The sequence below is a fragment of the Amia ocellicauda genome, chromosome 11 (genome assembly GCF_036373705.1).
Source record: "Amia ocellicauda isolate fAmiCal2 chromosome 11, fAmiCal2.hap1, whole genome shotgun sequence".
Classification (NCBI taxonomy): Eukaryota; Metazoa; Chordata; class Actinopteri; order Amiiformes; family Amiidae; genus Amia; species Amia ocellicauda.
In genome coordinates, this window is record NC_089860.1 from 30340533 (window position 1) to 30361278 (window position 20746).

The 20746-nt window shown below is 41.3% G+C and overlaps 1 protein-coding gene across 5 annotated transcripts in view; it reads left to right on the forward strand.

Moving 5' to 3' along the window:
• Positions 1-3346: 3346 nt before the first annotated feature.
• The window catches only part of LOC136763404 (MAP7 domain-containing protein 1), a 56629-nt gene continuing 39229 nt past the window's right edge, over positions 3347-20746 (forward strand). For 2 of the 5 annotated variants that reach the window (XM_066717390.1, XM_066717389.1), the window contains exon 1: positions 3348-3806. In XM_066717390.1, the coding sequence (XP_066573487.1) occupies positions 3749-3806 (58 nt within the window). In that variant the 5' untranslated portion in view covers positions 3348-3748. Of the gene's footprint in view, positions 3807-20746 lie in introns of all 5 variants that reach the window. The other 3 variants (XM_066717388.1, XM_066717391.1, XM_066717392.1) reach the window with 3 other exon arrangements.

A 20746-nucleotide genomic window follows, 5' to 3' on the forward strand; every position in this document is an offset into this window, starting at 1 on the left:
ATTACGCTATGAATTTAGCCTCATGTCCATAATAATAATTAGAAGGCACATAATAATAGCTTGTGTTTTCATGCTTCCATGGCATTATTTGGAATACAGTGTTACTTGTTTTGCGGTAGATTAAAGCTATGAAAGGGTAGAGCAGAACTTGTATTTAATAGTTGCTTTTCCTACGACTATAAAGATCTTTAGTGTTTTGAACATAAAATAGAAACTGAACATGGAGAAGAGGAAATGGAAGTGTAAACTTTGGGAAATATACTATTACATTGGTTTTGATTTCATACTGTTCTTCACCGTGCTTACATTACTCACATATACACTCACCTAAAGGATTATTAGGAACACCTGTTCACTTTCTCATTAATGCAACCAACCAATCACATGGCAGTTGCTTCAATGCATTTAGGGGTGTGGTCCTGGTCAAGACAATCTCCTGAACTCCAAACTGAATGTCTGAATGGGAAAGAAAGGTGATTTAAGCAATTTTGAGCGTGGCATGGTTGTTGGTGCCAGACGGGCCAGTCTGAGTATTTCACAATCTGCTCAGTTACTGGGATTTTCACGCACAACCATTTCTAGGGTTTACAAACAATGGTGTGAAAAGGGAAAAACATCCAGTATGCGGCAGTCCTGTGGGCGAAAATGCCTTGTTGATGCTAGAGGTCAGAGGAGAATGGGCCGACTGATTCAAGCTGATAGAAGAGCAACTTTGACTGAAATAACCACTCGTTACAACCGAGGTATGCAGCAAAGCATTTGTGAAGCCACAACACGTACAACCTTGAGGCGGATGGGCTACAACAGCAGAAGACCCCACCGGGTACCACTCATCTCCACTACAAATAGGAAAAAGAGGCTACAATTTGCACAAGCTCACCAAAATTGGACAGTTGAAGACTGGAAAAATGTCGCCTGGTCTGATGAGTCTCGATTTCTGTTGAGACATTCAGATGGTAGAGTCAGAATTTGGCATAAACAGAATGAGAACATGGATCCATCATGCCTTGTTACCACTGTGCAGGCTGGTGGTGGTGGTGGTGTAATGGTGTGGGGGATGTTTTCTTGGCACACTTTAGGCCCCTTAGTGCCAATTGGGCATCGTTTAAATGCCACGGCCTACCTGAGCATTGTTTCTGACCATGTCCATCCCTTTATGACCACCATGTACCCATCCTCTGATGGCTACTTCCAGCAGGATAATGCACCATGTCACAAAGGTCGAATCATTTCAAATTGGTTTCTTGAACATGACAATGAGTTCACTGCACTAAACTGGCCCCCACAGTCACCCGATCTCAACCCAATAGAGCATCTTTGGGATGTGGTGGAACGGGAGCTTCGTGCCCTGGATGTGCATCCCACAAATCTCCATCAACTGCAAGATGCTATCCTATCAATATGGGCCAACATTTCTAAAGAATGCTTTCAGCACCTTGTTGAATCAATGCCACGTAGAATTAAGGCAGTTCTGAAGGCGAAAGGGGGTCAAACACAGTATTAGTATGGTGTTCCTAATAATCCTTTAGGTGAGCGTATATTGGTGGAGGAAATCATTGTGTCAGTTCTCCCAGATTTCCTAAACAGCCTTAAAGTCAGCTCAACACTAATATCAGCAGTATCTTTCATCTCCAACAAATCTCACAAAAGCATGGAATGAACGTTCTAGTTGGAAACAAAGTACAGCACATAAACTGGGTTGCCCTTATTTCTTTATTTCCTTCAACATTCTTGAGTTGCAGAGCATAGCAAGGAAAGAAAAAAAGCTACCCATGGTATCAAGGTCATAGGGGCTACCAACCACAACGTAATCAATGTCAGCTGTGAAACTGGGCTCTCATACTCATGTGAGATCAGTGACTTAACTGGTGCCCAGACTATGTCAAATTGTAGGCCAGCAAAATACACCAAATCAGGGAACCAGCAAACAAGACTGCAGGTTCTATTTTTAGAGAGGGTTTTACTAATTCATAGCAAGACCCAGATCTGTCTCAGTGAAGTTCCTTTACAGACACTGTATTTCGTACTAGAAAAAGTGAGATCTCTCTCAGATATTAAACTTTGATTCAACAGATTTTTAAATTTTGATTGTAGATTTTGCAGAAATGCAGATTCTTAGCCCAGACATCAGGTGCTGAGTTTGCGGTTTGCAATTGGTGGGAAAAAAAAACAAAAAACTTGGATTGTACCTTTTACTTTGTTGTTGTTGTTTTGTTTTGGAAGAGCAGATATCAAGTCATTTTGTCATAACACACCCTGCTGTGGGGCTGATCAAATAAATAAATAGAAATCATAATGTTTCAGCAGCTTACAAGAAACTATTTGATTTATTCCTGAACATCCTTTTTTGTGTGTGTATTGAAAAAAACAAATACAGAACAGCAATGTAACTCCTACATGAAGTAAGTGTAAAGTTTATGGCTGTAACAACATCTAGAAGGATTCTGCTAAAACAATTTTTGTTGGCTTTGTTACGTTTTGGATTGCACACGTTTATTTGTTTTATCAACTCATTCTGCAACATATTTCAACAAAACATCAACATGAACAACTAGAATATTTAGTATTACTGATGTATTCATTATTATTTTATTGCAAAACATAATGTATTCATTTATAAGCAACGAAAAAATTAGTCTTGCTTCAACAAATATTTAATTTAGCAAGTTACATGTCGACCGAGCAAAGGACTGACTCCTTGTGGTTGGATAGAGAATTGAATGATAACTAGTGATATACAAACGACAAAACATATGTTTTATTATTATTATTTTTAACAGAAAAGACTCATAAAATATATAAAGCAGGAATGATAAGTGATGCTTAAAGTAAATTACAAAATGCACAAATCAACTCCTGGCAACAGGTTCATGAATGGAACAGACTATACTATACTAGTCGGTATATCATGTGAACTCTGTCATGAGCTAAGAAATAATAATAATAATAATAATAATAATAATAATAATAATAATAATAATAATAATAATAACACACCCAACTGTGACTTTAAAGGGTTCGGGTGTCGGTGGCCATGCTCTGCTCTAAGTGACTCACCATCTGTGCTCGCAGCCAAATGAATTCAACTTTCCCCAGATAGTCCCAACATGTTGAGATCCTCGTCGGACGCAACCATTCCTTGCAAAGAAAGGGAAGGTAGTAGCCCGAGCATAAAGAAGTGTTTGGCCATCTTTGAAAACATCACCGAAAACAACACGTCGACACGCAAACGCATTAAGAAACGCATCTGAAACGGCGAGAAGGTGAGTCCCGGCTCCGGCCTGCGATGTTTTTGACATTTTCACCGACCAGGAGGGCAGCCCCCGCCGCCGTGGTACAGTCTGCAGTAGAGGCCAGGCTGGGACTGCTCGTACAATAGCAGTCCCATCAGCTGTTGTGCTGCTTGAATGGACGTGCGCTCTCCCTCTCCCTCTCCCTCTCCCTCTCCCTCTCTCTGATTTTTTAAGGTTTGCTGACACCAGATCCTTCTACTAATAGGGACTTCAGAGCAAAACACGCGAAGAAACCAAAGCCCAAACTTTTGTGTGTGCGTGCGCATTCACTTGTCTCTTCTTGAAGGAAAGAAGAACCCGATTCCTTTGGCAGCGTTTTCCATTGGGAAGTGCAGGAGGACATACTGGTGCTGGCGGTGAAGTGACCAGACTGACTTTTCTTTTCTTTCCCCTGGTGAATCTGTGGGAGGAATGAATATACGACTGGAGAGGGAGAGCGGAGATTGAATGAGAAAATGGATTGCAAAGATCTCTCAGCCGATGTGGACGAGAAAGCCCAGCCAGCAGAGACGTGTAAGTTTCCTTTTGGATTGCAATGCCTGTGATGGGTTGATTTTGTGTGTGTGTGTCATGTCCACATAAGAGTCATCTGATGTCCCTGATCCGCTTTTTAATATCGCAATGATCTCACAGAGTCAGTGTTGCATTTAAAGCCAGTCGATAGATACTGTATCACTTTACAGGGTTACAAGTTAGCTAGCGAGGTTGGGGAGACTAAGCACCGGGGTGGGAGCTTGTAGCACTGTCTGCTGACCGTATTATCAGGACTAAAATGTTGTTGTTGTTGTTGTTGTTGTTGTTGTTGTTGTTTAACCCACGTGGTCTAAACCGAAATCATTCTTCTGAAATATAATTTTTCTATAGTAGATCGCGTTGATTGCGTAGATTGCGAGCAATGCGGCGATCATCTTCAGGAATGCATCTGCAGATCGATTTTAAAGAACCATTTTGAATTTTCCCCCACGGTTACTGAAGGATGTAGATGTGTTTTATTGCCCCATCCCGCCACAGTGTGTGCGTGGTTTTCGACAACAGAGGTTTTATGTACTCGAAGCCAAGCAATATGAAAAGAGACCGTCCCGTCTGTTTGAATAGGCAATAGATTGGTTGTTTGTATGTTGCCTAATGTTTCAAATGTAGGCTTTTAATGCTCCATTTGTTGCGCTAACAAACCATGTGACCGAGCTATTATTTTCTTCTTCTATTCTTCCCAGACGAATTGGGGACTATTTCACAGTGTCCTTAAAGCACTGCGCATTACCAAGGCTCATAATAAATGCACCCCCACCCCTTATGATTGTATAATGAGCTGCACAGATGACAAGTTCAGTCTCTGGACCGGTTTCATGTACGCCCAGGTGAATGACACACATGCTGGCAGTTCATTTAGCTTGAACCACTAATTAAAGCAAATAAGACCATGAAAATACATTTTTATGGACACCAATACTGGGACAACATTGCCATTCAAATAGATTTAATATAAGATCGATCAATCTAGACATCCCAAATCAAATCATTACCATTGAATTCCATCGGAGGCCTGGACTGAAAGTGCCCCATGCTCATAAGAGGTCCATTTTATTTGTATGCAGAGTAGACAAGCAGCCACACTCATGGTTAACACCAACACCAACAATGATAGAACACGTGACATCGTTTTTTATCTGGGTACCTTTATGCTCCTCCTTCAGTACCGCATTGGGTGACTTATGGTTAATATTGTCTTAAATAGCATGTAAGACGTGATGAGCTTTGCTTCACAGTAGCCATGGCGTTAAGAGTGTGAAATTTCAACGTTAACAAGGTTCGATGGGAAGTCCATTACACCTCTTGGATGAAAACAAACCCAGAAGGGTCTTGGGATTGTGTGCAGTTTCCCATTTCTGTTGTTTTGTTTCACAGATGATTTATGGCAGCCTGCATTGTTGTCATACTTCGGTCCCACCAAAACATGGCCCCTTAAGTCTGAGACTAATTAAGCTTGGGACTGGTGTAATGCCAGGGGAGTGTCAGGTATTCTGCGGCATGGTCACGGTGCCAGCGTGTGGGAGGATGAGCTTGTGCTGTAGAACACGCGTGGGTGATGTGCCGTAGGAGGTTCAGCAACTGAAGTGCCATGTCTCCACTGTGACTCAGGATCTTGTGAGCTCTGTATCAGAACAGCAGGTGGTGGCTGAATGTGTGTGGGTGTTGCAGTGTGTGACCCAGCACCATGGGTATCCTGGGGGGCATCACGGGTCCAGTGCGAAGATACTGTTGTTGCACGCATTTCATAATGTAAACACAACTTGTACTTCATGAGCCCTGACTTGTTTGTATATACAGTCATGAGAAATGCAAATATCCAGGCTACATCATACACTCCTTCGGTGCTCATATATATTATAAACAAGTCTGCTTCCCCCAGGGATTTTATTAAGCATGTTTGGTTTCTTTAGCTGCGAAATTCATTATTATTTATTGTATGTCAATATGTAAGGAGTAAGTATTAGACCGACTGCATGTACTGTCAACACCTGTTTGGCTTGCCTTATTCTCTCAGGATGTTTTGTGTGCTATAACCCTGACAAAGGCTCTGCTTCCTGAGGGGGGTTTAGGTACACCAGGGACTCTCCAGGGGGAAGCCAGAAGGTCATCAGGGAAGCCAGGAAAGTTTAATCTAGGACTAGATTGTCAGTTGGTTGAGTTAGTAAAATAATTAGGCTTTTTTTTGGGATGAAAAGTCATCTTCTTTAACATCCATTGTGTGACTGTGTTTTTATGTGGTGTGTGTATGGGTCAGTTTTCATGTGTTGTCCTTGTCTGATTGTGTCAAGGCTCACCTGGCCAGCATTGCTTGAAGTCTTCTGCACTGTGCTTCCGAATTTAGCTTTCCACCTACACTGGACAAACTATTATCCAAAGTTTGAGTATTTCTACAAACAGTCATAGAGATGTATGAAAAAAAAAAAAAAAAACAATGTCAATGAAAATTGAAGCCAAGGCCACAAGCAAGACAATTCGTGGCAGTTCACAGGTCACCACCACCCCTCTGGCATTGTGCAGCAAGCTCTCCTCTGTTCCCTAAATACCGGTGTATGGAGCGCAAGTTTACTCTTCGGACAACAGAAGTTCATGCTTCCTTCCTGTCTCTTGGAGGTTAGCTGGGAGCTTTTTGGCCGAGTGTCAGGAGTGTGCAGAGCTGAGCCCCACCCGCGCTGTGGGAACCCTTCGTCTGTGTCCATCACACTGACTCGCACAGGCAGGGCATGCGGTCAGGTTCCTCACATTTCTGCACTTCCTCCTGCCCAGTTACCAAAGTAAACTTACCTCTCTTCTTGTGCTCAATTCTTTGAGAGATCTTTCAGCGACTACATGTTGATAGAACATAGGCCATGGTTTTTCAAAGTCTTGATCACTTTAATTCACTTTGAGACACTCATTTTGAGACTCTTGGCATCCTCTGAACCTGCCATGGACCCACCCCCCCCAACTGTAAAAAGTATTGCTGAGCTGCACCATTGGAAAAACCCAACTAACCGATGCGTTTTGGTGAGGAGTTTCAAGACTCCAGTGTCTCCAGGAATGCATCTGTGCGATTATACAATGCTGGAGAACCAAGGACAGGGTTTGTTGATGTATTTCTCAGACTGAGAGCAGTTACGGTAAACACAGTTCTTGTTGTGTAGACGTGTATGCATCTGGTTCTTATGAAATCTGTGGAAACAGCTCTGATGTGTTTTTCATTAACTGGGTTTTTTCATCCTCTTGAAATATTGGCTTATTAAATATATTTCTACATTAAAGACCTTGGCTAAAGGTGTGAGAAATATCAAAAATTATTTGTTTCTCCCACTGCTTTGTTGCATTTTTAAGTGACAGCAAGTTGATGAAATGCTGTTTGTTAGTTGGACCAAACGCATGGCAAACCTGTGACATTATACATCGCTTAAACTACAATGCTGTAGGCTTATTTCATATGCCATTTCTAAGGCTTCATTGGAGTTATTTAGACATAGTAAAAAAGTATATAAAAACACCAGAGGAGATGTTTTAGGGTTAAATCAATCTATCTGCTTTATAACCTTGGTGATTAAATTCTTGTTCATTTTGGGGAAACTGACATTGTGGCTGTATCTTGCAGCTCCAGTCATTGCAATTTGCATTCTGCTGCTCATGCTTCCCAGACTTGATTTCTGCCCCAATTTCACACATCTCTAGTCAATCTCTTCACTTTCCTTTTATTTTTTCCCTTCTTCTTTCCATGAACCTGAGATCCAGAAATCACTGGATTGGAATCAATATTTTCGTCTCTCACTTTGATTCAAACCACATTATAGTGCTGTGTTCAGAGATGTGAGGTGAGGCGACAGTTCGTGTCCCTAAGAAATGGTTTTCTGCAATTCTGACAGGTATTGTATTGCTAAAAAGTACCATTTTATTTTCAAATTGTGTGGCAGAAAAAATAAATAAAAATTGTTATAAAATGAATAGATGTCTGACCTTCTTTATTTGTAAAAAGAAAATCAAATATAGCACAGGCTGCTTATTAAAATCCTTTGTTATATTATCTCCGAGGAGCATTATTAGACATTAACAGTTGAAACGTTATGTAAGTCCCATTCACTGGCAATGCCAATGCGGTGTATAGTTATGCACATCTTGGTAAATGCGGTGATATTTTGTTATCTGTATGTCACTATCAAAGAGAATATATTTATCCAGATACACAGTGTGTTTTGTCAGGAAATGGCAGCCTCTGTAGGTACTGGATCAGAAGTCATTAGGAGGAGGAAGATGAGGTGCAGAAGAGGAGAGTGTATTGTTGTATAACAGTGTATTGCTCTGACACTCTCAGCAGTGCGTATAAAACAGTTATTCAGAGCAACACCAGTTCCACTGCTCAGCCTGTAGGAAACATTACATAATAAGAGTAAAATGAGCACCAGTGTCCTTTGTAAAATAACAACATTACTGGCTTTGTAACTTGTGTTGTGCAGGAAACCAAGACCTTACAAGATAGGACTTCTCCCAAGACGCACTGCTCACTGCCACAGAAAGGCTAGTTCATAAAGACGATTACATTCTGTTGTGGCCCAGCTGTGTTTGTGTGTATAATATATGTTTACACTGCATGTGCTACCTAGTCCTAATCTTCAAGCTGGCTCCCTATTCTGTCTCTTTTTGTGTGGAAATACAATTTAGCTTTTCCAGTTTGAACCTGATCGACAATGAAACAGGTAAAAGGATTGTGAGATCAGTATTACAATTAAATAATCTCCTGTGGAGAAAAAGCTGATTTATTTATTTTAATTATTTACTTCACTTAATTAGTTTCCCATTATTTCTTTTTTTTGCAAAAGCTGAATATGTAAGAGTATGGAATTTCTTTTCAGAGACTTTGGGAAAGAATTGCAGCCTTTTTTTTTATATTTTGCTTTGTTTCAAAATCAGAGAAAATGGGGAAAGTTTGTTTTGTGTATAATTAGTTACTGTTAAAATAATACTTTAATTCCCTCTGAAGATTTCAGTTTGCTTTCAGAGTATGTGCTGGAATTATTTAGGCCCGAGGGTGGGGGGGTCGCAGGGGTTACTGCATTATATTTCTTTCTACCGCTTTCAGCGGTTTGCTTTTTGAACTGAACCAAATTAGAAAAAGATACCTTGCAGTAAGATTGCACTCGAACTAAATTATATTTATAAGATCTTAGTGATATTATGTTCCATTTATTTTATATTTTGTGTCTTTTAATTTTCTTAATGGGTGCTTGATTAAAATAAATACATAAATAACTAAAAATCTAAAACTCCTTGAAATTAAAATGCATGTTCTGAATCCAAACCTGGAGCACAATATAGCTAATCTGATATACAATGCAAGTCAATAGCAATTCTGGTGCTTAGAGCACCTCATTTATACACCGTGCAGATAGGCTCTACTTCCCTCAACAAAAATAAAATCATTAAAACCATAGTGACTGACTGTGCCTGCAACGGAGGGTTTTCAGCAGCTTGTGAAAGGGTATGGTACATTTAACGGGTGGCAGATCCAAAAGGCTGAATGCAGACCGAGCATCTGTACCTCAGAGCCCCCAGCATCCTATCGAAAACCCACTTGTTGCTGGACGTTGCATGTCAAATCAATAGTCAAACTTCCACATGCCTGAACTGCAGAGACTCACGACGTGTGGACTGGCATCATGACTGTGAGGTTGATTTCTGGGGGCGGGTGGAGGGAAGCAGATTTTCAAAGGAGAAGAAAGAAAAAATAAAATTAATGAACTGGGAGTTCCACAATACAGCAGTGGTTCCTAACAAAACAATGTTTGAAGTCTGGAGAGAGGGAGCTGGGAAGACAACTCGGAGTGTGTGGGGTGCAAACAATGAATAGTGGGTGGTATTTAAAAAAAATATATATAAAAAAATAATAATACTATGAAATGTTGAAATTAGCAGGGGTTGTGTGTGTGTGGGGGTGAGTTAGTGCAGGGAAGGAGGGGGAAGAGAGAACTGTTCTAAGCTATGCTATTATTTTTCCAGAGCTGCATGTCTTCAGCTTGCTATTTCCTCCGTGCTTGAAGAGGGGGATGGGGGCTGGGAGCCAGTGTGTGTGTGTGTGTGTGTGTACTGGGGGAGTGGGTTGTGGAGAGGGGGGTGTTGAAGGGAATGGAGTAGTGATTTCATCCCCGGTGCTGCTCATGCATACAAATAGAATCACGTCAGCGTTGGTAACCCCGTGGAAGCTTGCAGATGGTATAAATCACTGTGATCGGATAGTGACCTTTCAGAGCGAACTGGAGGAGGCTGTCCGTCCTGTGGAACGGAAGAAGAGGAGCGCTTCTAACTGGCCTGCTTCAGGGTCGGCCGGCCCCTACTGTGCAGCGTTTATCTGCTTTTATTCCATTAAACACGTGCTGCACAAGAGACCCCCAGTGCTCCAGGCTCATGGTTTAATCCAGACGACCCATAGGTATTCGCAACCACAATTATTCAAGAAAACTTAATTATCAGCCTGCAATATTCCATTTCACTTATTTTTAATCATAATCAGCTTTTTGTTTTTGCTTTTCTCCAATCCTTTTTTTTTTTGGAAAGAATTCTGCTTTTGCATTTTCTCCTTCTGTTCCTCATATTTGATTATGATTATTTTTCCACCCAGCTCCCCATGGAACTTTGAGACTTTAACAGAAATCCAAAGACGAAAATAAATTGCCTTGCAAGTGGAACGATATAGCTTGAGTTTTTTTTCCTCTTGGGTTTCGCTACACGTATGCCTGCCTGCCTGCCTGCACTGTATTTCAGTGTTTCCAGAGCAAAAATTAGAAATTACCCATCTAATAAAAGGTTAGTTCATCTCTGCTACATATCAGGTGTCTGTCTCTTGCTGACTATAGTCCTGAGTGGTATGCCGTGACTGATGATCACTCCCCGATCCCAGTGACTGGACAACTTGTGTAGCTGGAAATTTACCAAGCTTTTCTGAAATTAGCTGGTGAGCTTGTACACAATGCTTTCCTATTGAAACAGGCCTCTCACATAAAATGGGCCTTGATCAACATTAAGGGTGTATGAGCAGTTGATTTCGGCCACATCAGTAATATTTCTTTCCCACATTTGTCTGCTTTTCGGTGTCATATCTAGAACATTCTGGTGTGATGTGAACAGCGCAGTGTTTAATGCACTGCAGCAGTCTGTTTGTTGCAGTGTGCTGCCTGTGTCACCGTTGAGGCATGTTGGCATGCTCTGAATCTCCACTGTCATCTTCTTGAAGCCACTGATGCATTATAGCAACTGAATTACTCCTAGGGGATACAGCAGCAGTTTGACACAGTTTGTTTGCCAACTGATTGGGAAGATCAGGATTGTTATTTAATTTAAACTACAGTGGGCCTCAGCACATGTTAGTCAGTGACGGAGTCCCGTTTCCCCATACAAAACCGCTTCTCTCTTGATTCAGTTTGGCTCAGCTACACTGTACCTCACCCAGCTCCCCTCACTCAACCCCTTGCTCCTTCTCTTGTCATTATTTTGTTATTTGAAACCCAGTGCCCGGCACAATTACACAAATTCTTCTCCACATTTTACATGTGAATGTTGTTTGACAATTCATTAGTCCATCCATGATAACGATTCTACAAAACCTGGTCTTTATTTGAATGGCTTGGAGATCAATGTTACAGTTTCTTTTGTTAATTTCTCTCTTTGCTTTGCTCCAGAGGTATTCTTTTTTTAATGGTAATTTACTGCTGCTTTAGGGTAGCTGTATGCAGATTATTTCTTTTTTAATTTATGAGCTTAATTACCACTTGCAATCCTCAGGCAATATCTGATGTTCCTTGGAATGAAGCATAATATGTCTTTAACAATGTGTACTGAAGCCTTCCCCGCGCTCTCTCCCTTTGGTTTGAGTAGCTGAATGGTTACAACGGCAGATCGACAACTGAGAGGAGTGATAGATACTTGGATCCATAAAGAAGGCTAACACTCAGCAAGTGTTTCAGGAAAACAAAATGTTGTTTGTGTGAACGTTGACGGAACCAATGCACGATTCTTATACACTTCTAGTTATAATATGAAGATTAAAAGTAGGTGAGATGGAGACACTGTATATGAATTGTGAGCACTTTATCTGAGATAAGCAATATAATTCTGCCATTTTATACTTTTGTTCCCCCCCATTCCTTGATGGGCTAAAAGGGAACACAGTTTTCAGCTGTTGAATGATGTGAGCACAAGGAATATGCGTCTCCTTCTTCCACTACAGCTTTACATTTATTTATTTTTCCCCTTGCTCTGGTTGAGCAGTGTGATGACGTTTGACGGGCAGTAAGTCAGCCCATAATTAAAGCTGCTGAGGATTCCAAAAAAGCAAACAAGCAAAGGGTTTCTTGCTGCTGTTGGCTCTCTTAGTTTTGCAGCGTTTGCAGTTTCTCTCCTAGTGTTTCCTCTTCCTTTTGTGTCTTCAATAACCCTCCTTCTTTGGCTGTAGTTAAGTTCTCATTGAGGCAGCAGTCCCATAGCTATGATATTTTTTGAAGTGCTGGTCCTGTGGCATGGCCTGCTGGCGGGGAATTCTGACATTGGTCTACCTCACTGATGCTTGCTTTATTTTTATTTTTTCTCTCACTTGTGATGGTTTGCAATGCACATTTAAAGGCACAATTAATAAAATATTGATTGAATGCAAGCATGTTCAAAGGTTGGGCTCAATTAACACTGAAACAAACACTGAAGTAATACGTATTATTAAACAAGTTAACGCTCAATTTAATTTTGGTTATAAACAGAAAATGCCCAAAACAGGGTTGCAAAGGTAGAGCAAAGAAAGCAAAGTAATAAGATAGTGAATAGATTGTGTTCAGAGGTTTCACCCAAAGATTTTTGTATTACTCAGCCAAACATTTCTCTTTCTTTATGCAATTTATTTTATTCAATTTCAGGCCAGAGAAAGTTGCAGGAGCACCACCGTCAAAACACTTCCCACTGACATTACATACCGAAATGTAATTTGACAATCTGGGAAACGTTTCGTTCTGCGTAATGAAATGAGCAATCAGAATCAACAAAGGTTGTGAATGCCAGGTTCAGCGCAGAATCCCAGGCTGCCCCTTTATAAAGGAACTGCAAGACGGGTTTACTGTGCAATGGCTTTTGACACAAAAGTTGTTTATAAGAGCTGTGAAAACAGGAACACATTTCGAGGCGGATGCAGTTTTCTCCCTGACGTCAGAGTCCCAATTAGGTTTGGACTGGAAGTGCAGTTCTAGCTATAAGGCTTCCTTTTTTTTCCTCTCCCTTTCTCTCCCCTCAAGTTTCTGGTGACACAGGCCTCTTGCATTTGTACTGTGGCCTAATTTGAGCTCCAGGCAGCTGTGTCCTAGAGGCTGACTGGAAATGGAGGAAAGAAGTCTAGTATGGCCTTCACAGCCACATCCTGTAACCCCCTTCTTAAAATACCCCGGATGGGCTCTGCGAACCAGTACTCCCCAGTGCCGGGAGTGGATCATCGGGTGACTGGCTCTAATATTAGAGGAGGAGCACCGCTAAGGGCAGACCCTGCCTTTCATGTGGCTGTATAATACTGAAAAAGGGGGGCATCTTAAGTATTTTGTGTGCAACAAAAAAATATTGAACACATCTGCCCCTTAATTTCTCCAGGATTGCTTAGTCATGCGCTTGTGTTTCACAGGACCGCCTTAGACTGAGAAACCAGACGTGTACTGAGGAGAAGCAAAAGATAATGTTGATTTTTCTGAGAACCACATGCTGCTTTGCTTTGTGAGCTTAGGAAGGAAATGCATTGCATTCGGACACACCTCTGAAAATGCTTTTGCTTTTTCAATGTGTGCCTTTGATCCTGTTAGTTCCACATGGTAGAGCAGAGCCTCTGTTAAGGGTCCACATGCCTTTTCAATCCTATACCCGACCAGTATTTCCTTTTCTGATTACATGACTACATGTGTAGAATAAAACTGGAAGTTCTTTATAAAATAGTGATAGTCACGACTGCTCTTAGTCCTGTATGTGACTGATTATCCTTTCATTAATGCATTGACTTTGAAAGTCTACAGACATAAAGTGACACAGGCTTCCCTCTGTCAGAAATTGATTAGTACTAGAGACCATGTGCTATGACAAGGTTTCTTTTGTGAACAGCACCACGACTGCCGATATCGAATACTGCCAGTTTTGGGGAGTTTGTGAGGGCCCGTGATCCACCAACACAACACAGAGAATGGCACAAAGCTAGTAGCGTAAGTAGCCTTCTGCAGAGATGGTGTTGCAATAATTTAATGGCGTGCACTTATACAGGAATTTAATTAATTTACAAGATGTCTGAGGTCTTCTTTAAAATTGCAGAAGCTGCTTTGCTGATCTCTTCCCAAAAACGAGCAAGACATCCACTGTACTCCCTGTCACCCAACACGTCTTAGTTGTATTCCACTACGCTTTACTGGTTTCTCCTTCTGTGGTGGCCTCTATAACAAGGTCACTTTTTTTAGTGTTCAGGAAGCCCAAGCTCTTGCACTCAGTGATGCGCCTTTGTCGGAAAGATTCAGGTCATACGATGGATGTTTTAATTAATTAGTGTACTGCAGGAGGTGCCTGCCTTGACTTGATCTCTCGGCTTGGTAGGTGTCTGATGAATTGCTGTGTTATGTGTTAGTAAATAAATCCTACAATGAGAAATGCTTATTCAGACTGGGATTTAGAACACATAATCATCAGAGTTTTACTAAAATAGCCAATTTGTCTAAGCTGTACTGTAAAATTGAGTGCGTTTTAATGGAGGAAAGGGTTACTGGCTAAGAGAAGGCAGGACTTTTCCCCTGGATGGGTGGTTTGTTTTCTGGAACAGATTGTTTGGTTTCTCAATTGTGGATCTTATTTCCATTGGGTGTGGTCATAAACCTAAGAAACTGTGTAATTATGTCAAGAGAGTCATGTAAATTATATATTAGGTGCTTATTTAGTACTTGCAGGAAGGTTTGCCTTCACCACGTTTATGCTCTGAAATCCTAACCCTGAGAAATTTGTATTTAGTTGTCAAACCCATTTATTTGTTTTAAATGCATACTCAAGCTGTGATGGTCTCCAAGTTTAGGTGTATACCCTCTGACCTTCATGGAGATTGTTTTTTTTTGGGTCCTGCATTGAAATTCACTATATACTTGCCTGACTCTCGACATGGATGGAAATCCTGTGTGTTTACCTTAAGGAAAATAAATGCATAAAATCTCCTATTCCATGTAGCTGTAGTGTCTTTACTTACCACGGAGATAACGTAACTGGTCAGCTGCAGAGTGCGTTCAGGAGCACTTCGGTTCTGTTACAAATGAACACTTGACCTCCATGCGTTCTTTGCACTGTGTAAATTTCAGTACATGTGGTGAATTCATTGCCAAGATAAACTGTACCATTTCAAGTAGATTCCAATGAATTACAACCATTTTGTAAATAAACTAACTGGATGTTAGATGGGATACTTGTCTGAGTTGTCATTTTCCTGACATAAATACTGGTAGTAGGTTCCACTTGATTAAACTTGAAGCATCTATAAATCTATAAGTTAGAGTACCCCCCGCCCCCCTTCAGAAGGTGATTACTGTTGCTGGTCCTTTAGCAGAATTGGCTTGATATGAGGCATGTCTAATGATAATGAAGATGTGTTTGCACAGTGCAGCACCTGCATGATGGCACCTGAAGTTGAGGCTGATGCAGCAGCTCTTCATTCAACAAATCAGGCCAAGGCACCCACTGTATATGAATTATGGAGTAAATTCACGAAACCATTTCCAACCTCTTAGTCTCGATTTAAGGTCAGATCTGGGGAACAGGGTGTGGTCCAAAAGACATTACCTATGAATTGGGGCTCATCGGCATTAATTACGTGCATTTTTTTATTTTTATTAAATGTTTAATGTTTACAATGAGGGGTACATCACAATTCATTTATTTTATAGCATCACTGTGAGAGAAACTAATTAGCTGTCTAGCTCTGCAAGTGTAACTAATTAAGCAACTGACCGAATTATCTCTCACATCTGGAGAAGCAGGAGTTCAGTGTCTGTGTTTTTAACCCACAGGGACCTGAACAAATGAAAATCCTGAAAGGGGAACAAAATGAGAAGCCTGTGTCATTTAGCCTCCTTCCCTTGCTTTCTCTCCTACCACCCCCATCAATTTCAGTTCCTGAAATGCATTCTGTCATTGTTTTGAAGTCTAAAGGGTTGGACCTTGGCATGGGGAGGCTTAAATCATATTTGCCGCCATCATGAGGACATTCAGCAGGTTGCCAAGGGCAGCATGGAGACGACAGAGTTTGGTATGAATGGCATCCTACCCTTCTCAGATATCTGGATCTGCCTCATTAATATCATTGACTGTGGCTTCAAAGACAGGCCCGTCTCTTTTCATTCTCAGACAAGCAGCACATTCAAAGAAGAATTGATCTGCAGTTAATCGCTAATGGTATGAGTGAGAAAATTGCATGAGACAGGAAGTTTAAGATACAATTCTGACCATTTGATGTGGCCAGTTTTCTTTGGTTTGCAGCTACAGATGTTTCATGTTAAATTTGAATAAATGGGTGATAAAAGTATCTTTCTATGCCAATTGAAGACCAAGCTGATGTGTAAATATGGCAAATTTGAGTAACCTGGCAACTTGCCTGCACACAATCCTGTACCATGGCCATTTTATTATGGGATTAGGACAGTCTAGGGAGCCAGTAACAGCATGAGATAATTCTGTTGAATGTCTCAGGATTGAAATAACACCAAAACCACAAACAGATGGCTGTACATTCTTGACATTAATTACTGCTTTTGCCTACAGTGTGACAATTCCCTCTTTACAGGAAAGAGAGCTTGAGTGAGTCTTGCTTTATTTGTTGTTTTACATCAAATTAGTGCTGAGGTAGGCCAGTCACCCTGTAGCACTGAGCACATTATTTTGGGGGTTGCTTCTACACTCTGTGTGAAGAGTCCTGCAGGGATGAATATAGAAAGCAATCGAAGAGGTTGTCACCATTGTACAGCCCTAATCTGGGGCAGATATTTATACTGCCACCCTTAAGTAGCACACAAGTACCATAGGCAATTTATATATTTTTAGAGGGATTAGTGGTCCCTTCATTTAACATCGCCCAAGGGCTTGATTTATGACTAATGCGAATTTGCTTGCATTATGTGATCTCCAAGAAATCCACTTTCAGGCAAGGAGAGCTCGAAGAGACTAGTAATATATTCAATACACTCCCATATAACTGCACTTGTTATGGCTCTCACTAGAGGTAATTCTGATTTTGCCATAGGTGTTCCTGTAATTATCATTATAATTGACTCCTTGTTCAAATGCAACTTCCTGCAGGACTCTTGGCAGGAGGTGAATTGTGTCTTGCGTCGCTCTCATTACTCAGGCACTGCTTCCTGGCTGCGGGTCCTTTCTCTGCAGTGTAATCAGAACCTTTGGACTGGTACACAGGCTGCTGTTTACACTCCCACCTCCAAGGGTCTCACAGTGCCTCTGTCCACGCAGGCTGCTGAGCCTCTCGGCTAGACAACAATGACATCACCCTCTTTCCAGCGAGTTGTTAATTAGGTAATGGTTCAGTGGCAGAGCCTCAGTGTGCCTTTTCAGAGCGCTCTCCGGTCTGGAATGCTCCCTTGATTACCAAATGAGACGCATCTCAATTCTCACCGCAAACTGTGTTTACCACTGATTGTGTGGGTGTTACCAGCACTGATTACGCAAAAGTACGCGGTTTACATGTTTTTTTTGTTGTGTGTTTGATTTTTCTTTCCCCCCACATTGATTTTTCTCTTTGCTCTGTACAGGTTATAGAAACAGGGGAAGATGATGTATGTGCTGTGAGCTTTTATGAATCATTCCTGATTTCCCACATGCTGTTCCTTTTCCTCTTCTATATTAAATGACACGCTTGCACACAAACACTAAGTAAATGCAGAGGAACATCACAGAGTGACCAGTGGCATCCAGGCAGAAATCTGCATTAACTCTAGTAATAGTAATCGATTAGCTTCTATTTTTCTGTCTTTAAATTCAGCCATTCAGTCTTAGATTTTGTTTTGAGGCTAGGCTGAGGAAGCAATGCACGGGCTTGAAACCTCATTTGCAATCTCTTCGTGTGACGATGATCTCGATCTGGCACTCGCATGTGAAATGTGCTCATGTCCCCATTCATTAAGAGGAGAAAACTGATTGAGCAGAGAGTCATGAAATGAACCGAGTGGCCTTGCCGTCTCCCATTTATAGACTCTCTTACCTTGGATGTCAGGGGGTATACCTAACACAGAATACCAGATATGTTAGTCGAGTTAACCAGGAACAGTAATTTAGAGAGGAAGGGCTTGAAGAGATCCTAGTGGCACAGAATGTTCCTGATTATAACATTCACAAAAATGGAATATACTGTGTGCTGAAGAAGCTAAGAAAGAGGACTATTGTGAACTATTTTCGAAGTTAGATTAAATATTTAAAAAATGTCACATTGTTTAATTGTTACATCAAGCAGGTGTCTTGTACTCGGGTGCCATCTAATTTATGAACTGTGTCTTCACTATAGACATTAATAGAGTTTCTCTCTTTGTTAGCTGTCAAAGAAATATAAAATAAGACAAATATCTGCAGACTTGACTTTATGAATGTTGCCTTTTCCCACGTCCCCTTAACTGAAGTGGTATTTTTGTGCTCTAAACTGTGAGAAATGGGCCAAGGTGAGTCGGCCTGCACCGTGAAGGTGTGCAGGTAATGTGAGTGTCATCCAGCCTGGCAGTGTGCTGGGATCCGTTTCCACCTGGAGGGAGAGGCGATGAAGTCATTGGACTTTATTCTTCCTTTCATGAGGTGTCTGATTATCTGATCGTTCCCCCAATCCCCTCCCCCAGTTGCTAGACTGCCTCTCTCAGGGTGCTGTCTGGATTATGAAGTGGAATATAGAGCCCATATGTTCCCTATTCATAATTCAGGAAATGTATGGAATAGTCCCATCTTATGTTTATTGGTTGGCAGACACTGATCCTTTAGCTCAGTGTTTCCCCACCTGAGTGCCATTTCACATTGATGTGATGTGCTAGTTTTGTATGTTCCATTTTTCTTAAACTTAAAAATCTTCATGGTCATACTGAAATTAATTAGATTAGAATTTGTATTCTGAACTGTGATACTGCATCCCAGATCAGAAAGGAAAGACGCAACACTATAACCCATAGTATTAGGTGCTGACAACAGTATGAACACCAACCCTAGCCAAGTTTGCAAGCTAGGTATAAAAAGCTAGAGCCAATACAGTGAGCTCCATAGAAATGCAACTTCAACCTTGACGAAAGTCAACATTTACTGGGGACTCTAACCCTAGCCCGGATCAGACTGTAACCCTTATAGTACCACTTAAATAAAATGCTTTGGCACATGAAAGCATTAATACATTATTCAAACTAACGCTTTCTAAACAACCTAACTGTATCTGTAAGACCTTTTCCACCCTCATCTGTAGGCCTATTTTATGTTCATCAGTCAAGGTTTCAAATTGCGGGTGTGGCATGCAATTTTGGCTAGGATGAAAAAATAAATAGATGAATAATTCCTTTCAGACATGACACAACTCTGTACGTCAGGACAAGTTCAGGTTTGTCACTGAAAGCAAGAATTGTGTTAAGTTCTATAACGGGGAAAGAGGGCAGATGGCGAGGGAGGGCTTGGAGTGCTGTACAAAAATGTGCCTTACGTAGGTGTGTTTTAGGCTTGTAAAAGCTGGGGGGAACTGATTTAGCTTTCCCCCTAGAGAGGTTTCAAATCTGCCAATGTAGCTCATATAACTCCTGGCAAGCAGCGGCGGATTTAGGTATAGGCGACATGGGCAGCTGTCCAGGGCGGCATCTTGCCGGGGATGGCACGGGGTGCCCACACAAAAAAAATCAGAATGGTGACATTTACGCGATCGGTTTTCTAGCACTCATTTGCATGTCACGTCAATGAGATCATGTCCCCGTGTGGGACTGTGGGTCAGTTAACCTTGTCGGAGTGGGCGCCCTGATTCTAGTTTGTGAGCCAGGCAGGCTACTGCCTGGGAAGGTCTGCCACTCAGAAGTATGACATGGGGAGGGGGGCAGGGGTAGGTTGACCTCAGGTCTTCCCACTGGAAGCCCGAGGTAGGGGGAGCATGGGAATCGATCAAACAGCACACCTCTAACTTTGTACAGTACTAATGCAATTAGTAAAATCAGTCACACTATGAAATACTACCAAATAAACCACAATTAATTCATAATACTGTGAATATATAGTTTCACAGACATTGTTGAATTTTTTTCTGGTTTGTGCAAAATCGTTAAGAATAATATAAAACCAGTCTGCACACCACCAAGGTGAATTGGTTTAGTCTTGACTCTTTGTTGACAGTGTTGGCGGATGGGTAATGTATTGATACTCGAGTGCCAAATCAACACAAATGGATAAGAAAAGTCTAAGGCATCAGGTGCCCAGTTTAGGAAAAAGAGGAAAGAAGAATATATATTTTTATATTTATATAGTTTTAAATGTTGTGATTATTTTTGTTGTTCCAAATGTCTGAATACAAATTACTGTTAGTGCAGAATGGTGCTTTTTTTTGTTGGCGGGGTGCTGAAGGTGGGGGGGTTTCACCCAGGGGGCCATACAAGCTAGAACCATCACTGCTGGCAAGCCACAGAAGATATGGGTCCACCTAAAGCCCCCATCCCTGACATTCCCTGGGTAACCACACACTGCCCCATGGGGAAGTCCAGCCATTGTTTTTGAGGACATAGTGTCAATTGGTTAAAGTTGAGACTTGTACCAGTTAAATTGCTTGGCATCCCCAGAATTTTAATTCTGAATACTTGTTGACAGCCAAGGCAAAAGACAAAATAATTGGTTTTAAAAATTGTGCAGAGTTCGTGCCCATACTCTAAAATCTCTCACTGTGGTGC